The sequence below is a fragment of the Hypoxylon trugodes genome (assembly GCF_022578975.1).
Source record: "Hypoxylon trugodes strain CBS 135444 unplaced genomic scaffold F4822scaffold_6, whole genome shotgun sequence".
Taxonomy (NCBI): domain Eukaryota; kingdom Fungi; phylum Ascomycota; class Sordariomycetes; order Xylariales; family Hypoxylaceae; genus Hypoxylon; species Hypoxylon trugodes.
The window spans coordinates 1,467,478-1,479,752 of NW_026250021.1; the positions used below are offsets into that span (position 1 = coordinate 1,467,478).

At 47.4% G+C, this 12,275-nt stretch overlaps 5 protein-coding genes across 5 annotated transcripts; 2 read left to right on the top strand and 3 right to left on the bottom strand.

Moving 5' to 3' along the window:
- Positions 1-481: 481 nt before the first annotated feature.
- Positions 482-4,408, bottom strand: F4822DRAFT_406921 (HET-domain-containing protein). The gene is made up of 2 exons (XM_051458446.1): positions 797-4,408; positions 482-665 (listed from the first exon to the last, which is right to left on the bottom strand). The coding sequence occupies exon 1, from the start codon at positions 3,956-3,958 to the stop codon at positions 983-985; it is 2,976 nt and encodes a 991-aa protein (XP_051313332.1). The 5' UTR covers positions 3,959-4,408; the 3' UTR covers positions 482-665; positions 797-982.
- F4822DRAFT_406924 (uncharacterized protein) lies at positions 4,409-5,614 on the bottom strand. Its single transcript, XM_051458447.1, has one exon. The coding sequence runs from the start codon at positions 5,093-5,095 to the stop codon at positions 4,676-4,678; it is 420 nt and encodes a 139-aa protein (XP_051313333.1). The 5' UTR covers positions 5,096-5,614; the 3' UTR covers positions 4,409-4,675.
- A 473-nt stretch (positions 5,615-6,087) lies between these two features.
- On the top strand, positions 6,088-7,061 carry F4822DRAFT_286678 (kinase-like protein). Its single transcript, XM_051454948.1, has 2 exons — positions 6,088-6,317; positions 6,378-7,061. Exons 1-2 carry the CDS (start codon positions 6,139-6,141, stop codon positions 7,036-7,038), a joined length of 840 nt encoding a protein of 279 aa, XP_051313334.1. The 5' UTR covers positions 6,088-6,138; the 3' UTR covers positions 7,039-7,061.
- On the bottom strand, positions 6,829-9,521 carry F4822DRAFT_406927 (putative GMC oxidoreductase). Its single transcript, XM_051458448.1, has 4 exons — positions 9,178-9,521; positions 8,787-9,117; positions 8,663-8,724; positions 6,829-8,603 (listed from the first exon to the last, which is right to left on the bottom strand). Exons 2-4 carry the CDS (start codon positions 9,027-9,029, stop codon positions 7,085-7,087), a joined length of 1,824 nt encoding a protein of 607 aa, XP_051313335.1. The 5' UTR covers positions 9,030-9,117; positions 9,178-9,521; the 3' UTR covers positions 6,829-7,084.
- A 130-nt stretch (positions 9,522-9,651) lies between these two features.
- On the top strand, positions 9,652-11,577 carry F4822DRAFT_406930 (uncharacterized protein). Its single transcript, XM_051458449.1, has 5 exons — positions 9,652-10,227; positions 10,279-10,315; positions 10,382-10,452; positions 10,506-10,882; positions 10,954-11,577. Exons 1-5 carry the CDS (start codon positions 10,066-10,068, stop codon positions 11,393-11,395), a joined length of 1,089 nt encoding a protein of 362 aa, XP_051313336.1. The 5' UTR covers positions 9,652-10,065; the 3' UTR covers positions 11,396-11,577.
- Positions 11,578-12,275: the final 698 nt, after the last annotated feature.

Here is a 12,275-nt window from a genome sequence, read left to right on the forward strand (position 1 = left end):
GGTATTGCGCATGCGCATCTAGTTAAATGTGACCCGCCATATTCGATAGGACATCACGGTTGGTGGGTGCCACGTCTCGAAAGGGGTCTTTGATTTGTCTGCATCTCACATTGTTCACTATGACGAATATGTATGGGCGTTGGATGGCTACCCTGCCTCCAAGTTTTGCGCCGGACGCCACTTGGAGTATGTAGATGTTGATGGTGTTGTAATACCTCGATTTTCGGTAGAGGTCGACCAACAATGCTGACTGTACGAAAGTAAGGGGTATGCCTTGCGTCCGGGCGGTATTTCGCGGACCGGTAGAAAGGGACCAGTCGAACGAAGCCAAGCCTGATCGTCCGCCTTCAAAACGACATCAAATATGCGGGGGCAGTGGTAGCCATACGGCCTAACAGAGGCACGAAGATCTGTTGGGAACGAATATGACGATGGCGTCTTTTTTTACGTTTTCTTTTTCTCTTTTTATTACGAAATAATATTATTAATGGTAAACTTCAATATTTCAAGATCTACCTATCCTTCAGATTGATGGACGAGATACATCGCCTATTGTTATGCGTACATATCTGGAGATGTACTGGTAACACCATTGTGGCTGCTGCTCGTGATAATGTCTCTAACCCGCCGTAACACAACAGTTAGTCTGATGTCGCGATATACCACTGAAATAATTGGAGATCAGCATTGGTATTGGTGAAGGCTCAGTGGGCTAAAATAGAAAGAAAGCGTAGAGGAGGGGAGGGAAGGAAATATAGCAGAAATATCTCTGTGTGTTGGGACGATTTTGGCTCACGTTCATCACTTTCCCCTCTCAATTGGTTCTGCAATCGGGAGTAGTCAACTGACTAACGGACTATGCGTATTCATTCATTAGGTAAATCAGAAAACCAATGAGTACCTCAGTCACTAATATTTCTCAATGGATGATTACCATGGCATAAGTGACCTACACATTCATTTCCCTATAACACCCCCTCTCTCAAAGTATCGTGATTTCTTGGACCTTGCACATGCTATCCTGAAACGCATCAATACCAGATATGTGCTGGCAAACATGTCGGAATCCCATGAGGTGTCCTCGGTATGACTGCCAGCTCGGCTGTAGCCATTCGAGGGTATCAACCCTGGATCTGACCTTGGTATAGAAAGTCTCCGCGCCTAAACTCAGTAAAGGATCATAAGCATGATTATTAGGGTCCTGAGCCTCGGTTCTTCGGATTTTCGTGTATATCCTCCCCAGTCGAAGGCGTTCGGTCGGGATTAGCTCCCACGATCCCCTTCCGTTTTTTTCTTCACTGTCTAGATTGGTAGGGGAGTAGTCGAATAGTTCCGATTCTATCCCTAACTCCTGCATGAGCTGTGTTGTTGACTTGGAGAAGGCGAGTAGTAGGGATTGAAGGGAAGTCTGAGGCGTTTGGATACCAAGTCGTGAAGCAACTTGGGGTTCTATCTTGTGTTCGCAGGTGTCGATCTCGTCGCTATCAGCCAGAGTTTCAATGGTCCGGTTATCTGTTTTGCCTTTCAATCCATTCATTTCCAGAGCTGCAATACTTCGAGCAACTTGATTCCAATCAGACCACATCTGGATCAAACTGTCTATCGAATTCATAGCAACCTCAATAGCGTCCAGGGCCCGCCAAGTCGCAGGATGAGCCCAGAACTTGACATGTTCTGCCACCGCATTACATAAACTCTTTACATCGTTAATTCCGATGCCGCCTTTGATTGACGTCCTCCACCCCAATGCAGTTTTCCAGACCGCTAATGCTCCTAGTTGCTGCCCGAGGTATACTTTCATCGCGTTGCCCCGCAAGCCGCTCAAAGGCGCATCCTGATCTTTGAGGTGTGACACTATAAGTTCCCCAACTCTACTTTGCCGTAAGCTTTGAAGGAACTCTAGGAATGGTCTATCAAACCCGTATGAAGCGCAGAGGAGATTCGGAGCAGTGATCCCACCAACTAAGTCCACATCGGCAACACGACAACCGGGGATACCGCTAATGGTTTCGAATTTATACCTGTCCATACCAAATTGCGCATTTCGTACAGTACCCTGGCGAAAACCGATGCGACAATAGCCAAGAAGTGCGTAACCACCAGCGGCCTGGTCCATTCGTAAATGTAGATACGAGTCGCAACCTGGGACGTATGCGACGACATCAAGTTCGGGATATACCGGATTTTCTGTCTTCACTAACCATTCAAATTCGTCTCGAGTGCTCGGAAAGGATACTGTTCGTGTATACTCCAAGGGAGCGTTCGCCTCAAATGATTCAAAACTTGTCACAACGGTGCAGTGTATGCTTAGTGCCCCTGTAGTAGCATTGATCTTCGGTCTGGTCTTAGATACGTGTTCCATATCATTGTCTTCCGACTTTCGCAAGAAATAGCGAATCCGTGGCGATTGTTCGTCGTTCGTAGTGAATAGCGTCCAAGACGTGCAGCCGCTCTTGAGCCAAATAGCATCCACCTTTTCGTCTTTGCCTATGGATGAGTCCTCAGGGAGCCTCAGCTTAAAATGATCATCGTATTCTTGGTAACCATGCCCTTCTGTTTTATAATATCGTTTTCTCCTAAAAATAGTGTCCGTATGGGGGGTATTTTGAAATGTGCTCTCGTCTTCACTAGGTAAGATTTTCGGAGCGCGATAAACGGACCAATCTGGAACCCACGTAGGGAGTGAACCGTGACGCCCTTTCGGATACGACAAGATCTCGGTTTTTTTATGTCGCGTAATGAGGTATGATGCTACACCGGTATATACCTGCTTCGTAGAAAGAAGATAATCAGGTACTAACCCATCGAAAAGACCATCTCGCAGAAGACCCAACACCGCGAATACATTATCTCTAGGATCCGAGGCAGAGCAACTCGAAGTCGCATTTAAAAGCTGTAATAGCTCCTCTGGCTGTGTCATGGCGCTAGCAGTTCCTCGGCCGTATCTTGATAACCATGGTACACCTTGAATAAAGCGATAGGGAATGTGGATGCCACTCGTGCTGAATGATGACCAAGAGGCGCCCTTCTCGCCGCAATAAAAAGTGATTGCTTTTGCCATAGCAATTTCCTGTATGATCCATATACGGGAAAAGTATCTCCTTTCAAAGAGACGTTCCAGACCGAAATTTTGACCGTCGCTTAATTCAGGCTCCGGATTATGGGCCATCGCTGGGGGAAGGCTGCTTAATCTGCCCAACGCTTCCATCGCATCATCGCTGCGACGCGCTGCGGGTCCCAAGTAAATCAATACCTGCGAAGCCTTCGAGAAAATCTCGCGCATAATAGAAACTTGATGTGTTCGCTCTTGGGGATCTTGTTGGTTGATGCAGATAGAATCCACCCAAATATTCATGTGGCCTTTAGATAGAAGAAGCCTCAATGCTGAGTCGCAGTTCGCAGTGATGGGAATTATATCCCAGGAGGATCCAATGAATATGAATTTCGGCTTAGTGCTGTCGCCAGTCTCCCCCGCCCATGTGTACGATAGTGCTTCGAACGATGGGCTGTAGACTAAATCGACCAGGGCTAACTCGCCATGCAAATACTGACTTGATGGCAAAGTAGAAAGTTTGAGCAGCCGAATATCATATTTTTGAGCCAGTGGGGTGTAAAATCGGCCGTCAAGTTGGGAGTCCGTGCCCGGCTCCCCTTTTTTAGAGTCCGACAGACTCGGATTCTGTATATTGAGTGAGAGACTCCCGATTCCCGCCTTGCATGCACGGAGGCCATCGCTGGAGTCGTTGCGACTTTCTTCCGTAGAATACTGAACAGATAGCGGCCACCGAAGGTTCAGGGATTGTGACGACTCGCTCATATGAGTATTCGTTGAAGTGGGTTGATGATTTATGTGGAGACATGTTAACTCCGCAATTGAATCACAACTAGAACAGAATAATACATCATCCGTTATGCTTACATCTGGTTTGCGACATTGTCGTCGGTGCCAACGAAGCATGCTCAGGTATGCTAGATGGTAGGGTCGATAGGATAAACGTCTGAGATGTCCAGATAGTGTCGGGTACTATAAAATGCTGACAAATTGAAATAATGCAAAAGCAGGTATATAAGGAAAGAATCGAACGACAAGACGATCTGTTATACCCTGGTTGGAAGTCGTGTAGAGATTAGTGATCTACACCAATAAGGTAAGTAATATAGAGCCAGCAGCCAATGAACATCGCCATTCATTATACAGCGCCCCAATATCATGCAACCTATACCAGAAACATGTTAGAGCCTATGTCCCCACAAAGTGTATCGCCATCAGGGCTGTGCTGTGCCTAAAGCTTTGCAATGAAGTGTAAGGCGCATCCCTCTGGGGACTCGATTGGTATGAAATCATGATAAAGATCAATCAAGAATCACGAGTGAACGACAATACGGCGTTAGTTTGAACGAATAGGCGGGTTAGCTGGAGGTGAATATATATATTGGTAATATTTTCCGAGGTAAATATTACAAGCGACGCCGAGTAGTTGTATTTAGGCGGCTACCCATTCAATCCCAATAGACACCAATATCCAAAAAGAAATATCTCGTTACTATTGATGTTGCGTGGTTCCATTTGTTGATATATATGATACATCGCGTACGTCAATTTGTTGGAGCTTGTATATGAACAGGACCCTGTGAACTTCAGCTGTTGCATCTTTCTAGGCCTATGGCTAGAGTATTATAGTGCCGCGACGGCCCCAAGGAAACCCGCGGCAGCAGCCGCTAGCGGGAAGCCAGTCTCTCGGGCGGGTGCAGCTCCACCTCCAGAGGTAGATGATGTTACTCCGGCCGAGGTTTCGGACGAGCCGGATGAGGAAGAAGTCTCTTTGGCAGAGGAGCTAGAACCGCTTGAGGAAGCAGTGCCACCGGTGCTGCTGATGCCAGTACTCGTTTGGATGGATAGGAGGGATGTGTCGGTTTGAATGGATAGCACTCCGCTTGTGCCCTGGTCTGTCGCAGACGAAATGGCGGAGGAGATCGCAGATGACAAGGATTCAACCGGACCACCAGGATTGGACGTCTGGCGAGGCTCGACTTCAGCAGCGTTTGCTAGGCAGCTGCTTGCGAAGACAAGAGCGAGGGTGAGTTTCGCATGCATGGTGTTGTCGTTGTTTGAGTATTGGGTATTCTATTTCGCGCGGTCTAGCAATTGCCTCAAAACATAATTCTCAATTGGAACTCAGAATTTCGCATTGTAGGTGGCGGTTGTGGGGAGGATATATGTTCCCAAAACCAACATGAAAGCTGATCTACTTGGTTAGTGGTCATACACCATGACGTAGATATAATCAGGGGTTCTCGTTTCCCCACGATATATGATCGTCAAAGCACCGGGATATGATAGGATAGGAAATTCCGGGGTAACACGGATGATTCATCAGCTACACACTGTAAATATGCCTCGGCCCGTATTTGGGTTACATCGAATTAAAGAACTGCCGTCAATAGCTTAAGTTATGCCCATCACTGAAACATCCCAGATTATTGACGTAAGCTCAGCCTAACTCGGGTGTTTGGGCTAATGTTATTCTGGAAGTTCCTCTTTTGTTGGTAAGGAGACAAGAGGGAGACGACTGAGCTGAACTAAGATCTTCAATATCAAGTGACCGGCCTTCCCGATGTAGGATGCTGTTTCAGAGTTACTCTTGCTATGATTGGCCAAATGTGTTGTGCATCATCCTTGGCCGTCTGGTGTTAAAACATTCGTGTATGTATCCGAGCCCTTAGCAAACGGAGAGCGACACTTCTTATGATTGGACCTTTTCATACTATCCAGGAGCAATTCAACAAGAATATCAATAAGGTTGACTGCGCAAACAACGTCCGTTTGTAGATTCAAGAAAACGGAATACGGAGAAGCGGACACGCATTCAAAATAATTAAAAAGAAAAGAAACTCCATCTATACAAACAAAACGCACCCACTTCCTAAACAGGACTAGTGCGATATTTCAAGAGAGACAGGACGCTTCTATACAGAAAAATAATTATATTAATATGGAATTACGTATTTAATGTCTTGTGAGATATGATATGGTGCATGTACCTATTGGGACATCTATTAAAACTCATAAACTCTTCCGTTTGGAACTCTACAGTTGCCTACCTATCTGCCAAGGAGGTATGCAAGATAGTTGTAGTCATGGCCTACGCAGAAACGTATCTGGGCTCGACAGCGGTGATCCTCCATGTTGAGCCCGGCATAGTCTTGAAGCATCCCCATGACCGCGCAACACAAGAATTAAATGACGAAAGTGCCGTTAAGTTTGATATCGAACGCCAAATCTTCGAGTTACTAGGAGAGCACCCCAGGATAGTAAGGTTAGTACATACCTTAACACTATCGAAAATTAATGAGCCCCTAACTTCTCTCTTATGAAGATATCTCGGATGGCAAGATGCTACGCCCGATCAACAACCAGGATTCCTTCTCGCCGAAGCTAGCCCTGGTAATCTTGGAGTATATCTCTATAAGAATCACGACGCTATTCCCTTGTCGCTTCGAAAAAAGTGGTGTCGGCAAGCCATCGAATCGATCGTGTACCTACATCAAAAAGGGGTGATCCATTGTGACATACGTCCCGACAACATGCTTATCTACACAACAACATCCACTACTCCTCCATCCCTCGACCTTTGCCTTTGTGATTTCGGAGGTTCAGAATGCGAGAAGCTTGGGTTGAGTAACCCGAATTTGCCAGACGCCGGTTTCTACAACCCCAACTCCGGAACGGAAAAGTCGCGTAATACGGACATATTCGCCATGGGATCTGTTCTTTATACGATACTTACTGGGCATTGGCCTTACCGAGAACCTGCAGCCGGATTTTTCGAATCGCTTGCCGCAATGGACGCATACATGAATATGGTTGATGGTTTCTTCGAGAAACGTGAATTTCCTGACGTGACGGGTATCTGGGCAGGGGATGTTATTCGTAAATGTTGGATGGAAGAGTATGCGAGCGCTGAAGATGCTTTGCAGCATATCAATGAGTTCTTCAATGGCGATACCACCTACGAACATGTATGTTATATAGACTGAGGATTAAGCTAGAATACCACATCTATAGGTACATCACCTAAATACTCTAACCAGTCTTGATGAGGTCGGCGGCTCTCTCGGCAACCGCGTAGACGGAACTCTGAATATTCCCCCGCGGAATCAACGGGAAGATACTGGCATCAACAATTCTTAGGCCATCCACCCCATAGACTTTGAGTTTCGAGTCGACCACACCACCAGACTCCCTAGGTTTCATGGCTGCTGTCCCGCATACATGGTAATGCGGCGTGTACCCATGTTTCACTGCTTCTTTGGCCTCGTCCAAGGTCTCAACCCTCTTGCCGCCGTTATGTATGCGTCGCCCACCTTCCTTGAAGAGCTCTCGTAGTGGCGAGGCGTCGCGGATCTTCTCGAGGAGCAGTACATGCCGTGCATGTAGCTCTAGGTCTAGTGGGTGCGTCATGGCACGTGGATCGACGATGGGCTTCGCGTGCGGGTCGGCTGATCGTATGTGTGTCGATCCACGGCTAAAGGGATGGTTCAGAACAGCGACAATAGATGCATAGAAACCGTCGACACTAAGACTAAAGATCTGGGAAGGCGAATCCCCAGGGAAGGCATCGAGTTGGAACGGCGCAACGGTGAATTGCACTGAGCTGTCACCTGGGGTACATATCTGCTCCCGGAGGATTTTGGGTTCGACGTCTGCTTGACCGAGATCCGAAAGTAGTTGGCTGACAGATACGGGTTTCAGATCTTGATCCTGGAGTGGGAAGAAGGCCGATCCGAGCGCATTGATGGACAGGGGACCTGCCTTGGCCGTCTGGTAAGCACCCATCACCGCTTCGACGACGCTTGGGTTGCGCATTTGGTCGCCCGATGTCAATGGGTCGGCTACTTCCCACGAGAACGGCACGAAGCCGTGATCCTGGAAGTTCTCGCCTACGTTGGGGTTGTCTAGAAGGCAGTTAATTCCGTGCTTTTCGAGTACATTCTTATTACCAATTCCCGAGAGCTCCAGTAGCTGAGGCGTCTTGACCGCACCAGCAGCTAGGATCACCTCGCGCTTGGCCGAGACCTGTTGCCTTTTTCCATCTTTCCCAACGAATGTGACACCGGTTGCTCGAAGGTTGTTGGGGTTCTGTGTGATGCCAATCTTCTCAACGAGAGCTTCTGTGATGACGCGAAGGTTCGATCGTTGGGCGGCTTTATCGGCATAGTATGTATTTCCAGCATGACTTCTCTCCCTAGTTGTTGGATGAAGTGTAGCTGCGTTATTGAAAGCACCAATGGATACGCCAGCGATAGGATCGCCGTCGATGGGTTTGCCTAGGGCCGACCAGGTTCGCGGCCAGGCTTGGAGGAAGGGAGGAAACCCCTCCTCACTCCCGTAAGAGATTTGGATGGGCCCGTCTGTGCCGTGAGCGCCCTTTAAGAGGTAATCAAGCATGAGCTCTTCCTTAAGCTTTGGTTGGGGCTCGGTAAATGTGTGGAACTTCCGGAAATAACTTTCCATGGTGTCCCATCCCCAACCCGGGTTTCCTAACTTTTCCCATGAATCGTAGCCGGATTTAGACGGGTAGATGACCATCCCCAGATTGATACTTCAGCCCAATTCGGGTCAGCTTACACAATAAAAAGGAACGTATTGCCGTATACTTACGCTGAAGAGCCACCAAGAGTCTTCCCCAGAGGTTGCGCCAATTTACGGTTATTCAATCCGACCTATCGGCAATTACATGTCAGATGCCAATTCCGACTATCGACATGATGAATGAGATACGTGCCTGGGGTTCTGTAGTTATACACCAATCATAATCTGGATTGTGAAATGTCGAGGCGGCAAGACCTTGAATAGAGATCTTTGGGTCGTTCAAGCGATTCGCCCCCGCTTCCAGGACCAGGACACTGACATCCTTATCTTCAGTCAATCTGGATGCAACCACGAGCCCAGCTGTCCCACCTCCAACCACCACATAGTCATATTCTGCGCCTATGTCGATAGTAGAAGCGGTATCAATAGTCGCCATGGCCTATAAACTTGATCGCAAGAAGGTGAAGATGTGAGAGGGAAATGAAGAGCCTTGGTGTTACGTAAGACGCAATATTATGATAGTACTAGGGGTATAGGTAATCGATCAATCGAAAATCTCACGAGCTTATTTAAACATTACATACCAGGTACATTGCGAATTATTGCTATTCATAATCGAGAATTCAAATTGCTATTACCCCTTGTGAAGAGAACTCCACTGTGGTGTGTTGAAACTCCTTCGATCCAGGGGTTGACCCGCATTTGTTAGGATAGTCATAAAGGTGATAAAGTCGTCCCATAACTAGAAAGGGCCTTCCGTACCACCGCGAGAAAAGACAATACCATGGATCAGCAAGATGATATGCGTCTACGCCGCGAAGTTACTGAAAGTAATGCTACGTGAGAAAAAGTATATCCTGCCAAGGTTTGCGGGAACGAACGGCTGGGACCGTGCTTTGAACTGAAAGGGGAATAGTCTTCACCTCAACCCCTGTAAGAATGGTAACATGCCTCCCACGATGTTACCTTACGGGCTCTGTTAAGAAAATTACGGCAGTAGGGAACGAGCTGAAGTACTCTTATGCTTGAAATATACCTTCTTTACAGTTACTCAGCATATTCGGTGTACCAACTGTCAGTAAGACGATCAGTAATCTCACTAACACCAACCCTCTACGCCAAAAGGTAAGACAGTGCGAACCTGCATTGTGAAAAGGGTAAGGATTGGCTGTATTGTGATACGACATGGTCCCTCAAACAATTGCATGCTTACCTACCCGTCAATCCCCGTGATTATATCCTTGAGATGACAAACCATGAAGAAAAAAATAGTTCAAAACATCCAGAATGTGAAAATCTGATATAAGGAAATCTCTCACCGAACTCTAAATGCACAACTTCGTCGTGGTCTTTCTCCCTTTATTGTCCTCGGAACCGTAATGATGTCCATCACTTGTGATGCTTTCAACGACTAAAGACCATTACTCTCGGGGGGTTTACATTGGGGAATTTCTAACCGCCAACCGGAGAAAATGACGTATTACGAACCGAACACGCCAGAAACAGGCGGCCCCCTGGCTGTGTCAACATTATTCGGAGTCATCGCTTTGCTTTCTTGCGTGGCCCGAGCATGTATCATAAAGCAAAGAGGCGAGAAGTTTCACCCGCAGGAATTATACCTGCTAATTGCTCTGGTATGTCCATACTCACCTACGTCTGCAGAATGTCTCTAATGTTTTCTAAAGGTGCTGGTGTTCTCGTCTCTCGGTCTTCAGTGGGCTTGTTAGTTGTCTTTCGTTAATGCGTATGCTGGAAAATTGAATTAATTGATGGCTGACGCTTCAACAGGCGTTGTCAGGGGTGGAACCGGTAGACACATTGGCGACATAAACAGGTTAGATGCAGTTCTTACCCTTAAAGTAAGCAGATCTCCCAATCAGAACCTTTCCGCATACTAACTCCACTCCGTCAGCTTATCATCCCATTTGAGGCGTTATACGGTGTAACCCTTATGTTCGTGAAGTGGTCTATTTTACTTTTTTATCAACGCGTATTCGGTGCCAGCAAGTCGATATGGTGGGTTACATACGCAGTTATGGCGATCATCTTTTTATGGATGGTTTCGGTTATCCTCGAGACATTTCTCCTCTGCCGACCTCTCGCATACAATTGGGATACATCCATCGAAGGTAGCTGCGGAGATCGTAATACTGTTTACGTTGTGGCTGGCGCCACCAACATGGCCACGGACTTTATGGTCTTGTTGGTCCCCGTGCCAATCATTTGGAAGCTGAAAATGCCGGTCTCGCAACGGGTCGGTCTTATGGCCACATTTGGCCTTGGTCTCTTGTCAGTACCTCGCCCCCATGCTGTAGAAATAAATCTTCGGGTTGGCGGTAAACGTAACTAACAGTTTACAGTATCACAGCAATTTCCATAATACGTCTCAAGTCCCTCATAGATATCTCCTTTACCGATCCGACATGGACATTGCCGATGGGATTACTCTGGACTGTCCTCGAACCCGAGCTAGCCATCCTCGTCGCGAACTTCCCCTTCATGAGGCCATACCTTTCTAAATTATTTCCGAAGGACTGGTCAATGTCGCCTTCGTCATGGAGGAGTCGCAAAGAGGACCGTGAAAATTTCGAAAGGCTCGAAGCCGACAGGGCAGCCGTGCCACTACAAACTATTGGTGGCGGATGGACAGGGGGGTCAAGTTCCGCTGCTGCCGCTGCAAAACCAAAGCCAAGAAGCAGTGAGACGGCGGAAAGTGATGGGACTGGCTCGGAGAAAGAACTGACGAGTAGTTCGAATGCTGGCATTGGAGTGGATACCATGTGGTCAGTTAGTAGAGAATAATTCTACATTAAGCATACATCCAAGTTCCCAGCAGCCGCAAGTCTTCAAATCTGGCTAGGCAGGTATTGTCTTAGCCCCCAAGAGGGAACTAAATTGTGACCCCCAATGCATAAGACGCGGGAAGCATGACAAGGGTCGTGTCTAACACTAGCCTACCAGCTAAGTCGCTGGGAATCATTCTGTAGTGGAAATTGTTGGTTTAAATGATTCCCTCGAGACGCGATTGGCGTTTCATCGGCCCAGGTAGCAGCAGACTCGCCCTAGCCAACAACATAGATCTACGAAAGGGCACCCACGAAGCAAGTTGAACGAACGACGCGTGAAGAGCCCATGGGGTAGAAGCACATGGCAGTGGCGTCTAATAGTGTATAAAAGTGAAACTATCCGCAGCACTAACCATTGCCGAGACATGTTCGATTCAACTATGCTTCGACGTTGCCGAATTATTATTTGCTCGAAGCCTAGAACAATGAGACAACCGATAGAGGGATAGCGATAACAGAGTAGAGCACCTGTCCCAGCCCATACCCACCCGCGGCCAACGATAATCGTCAGCCGCATCACAACCCCGCAGTTCGGTCGCGGAGCTGAAGCATCATTGCTACCATCCCCAACAAGCATCCAGTTTTTGTCGGTAATTAGTTCATCGACGAACAATGATCGGTCGCACCGTTTCTGTCGTCGCTGTAAAGCACCAACTCAGCATGACGTCATCTAGTTCCTGAGTATCTAGTCTGTACGGGGCCAGTCTCCTAGACCGCGGTAGTCGTGGCTTCAAATATGCCCTTTCGTTTTTGTATTTCCCGCAATATCGCATGGTATATAATGGTGATAACGTAAATATATGCACTAGAAACTTACACCGTACCTACCTGGGTAG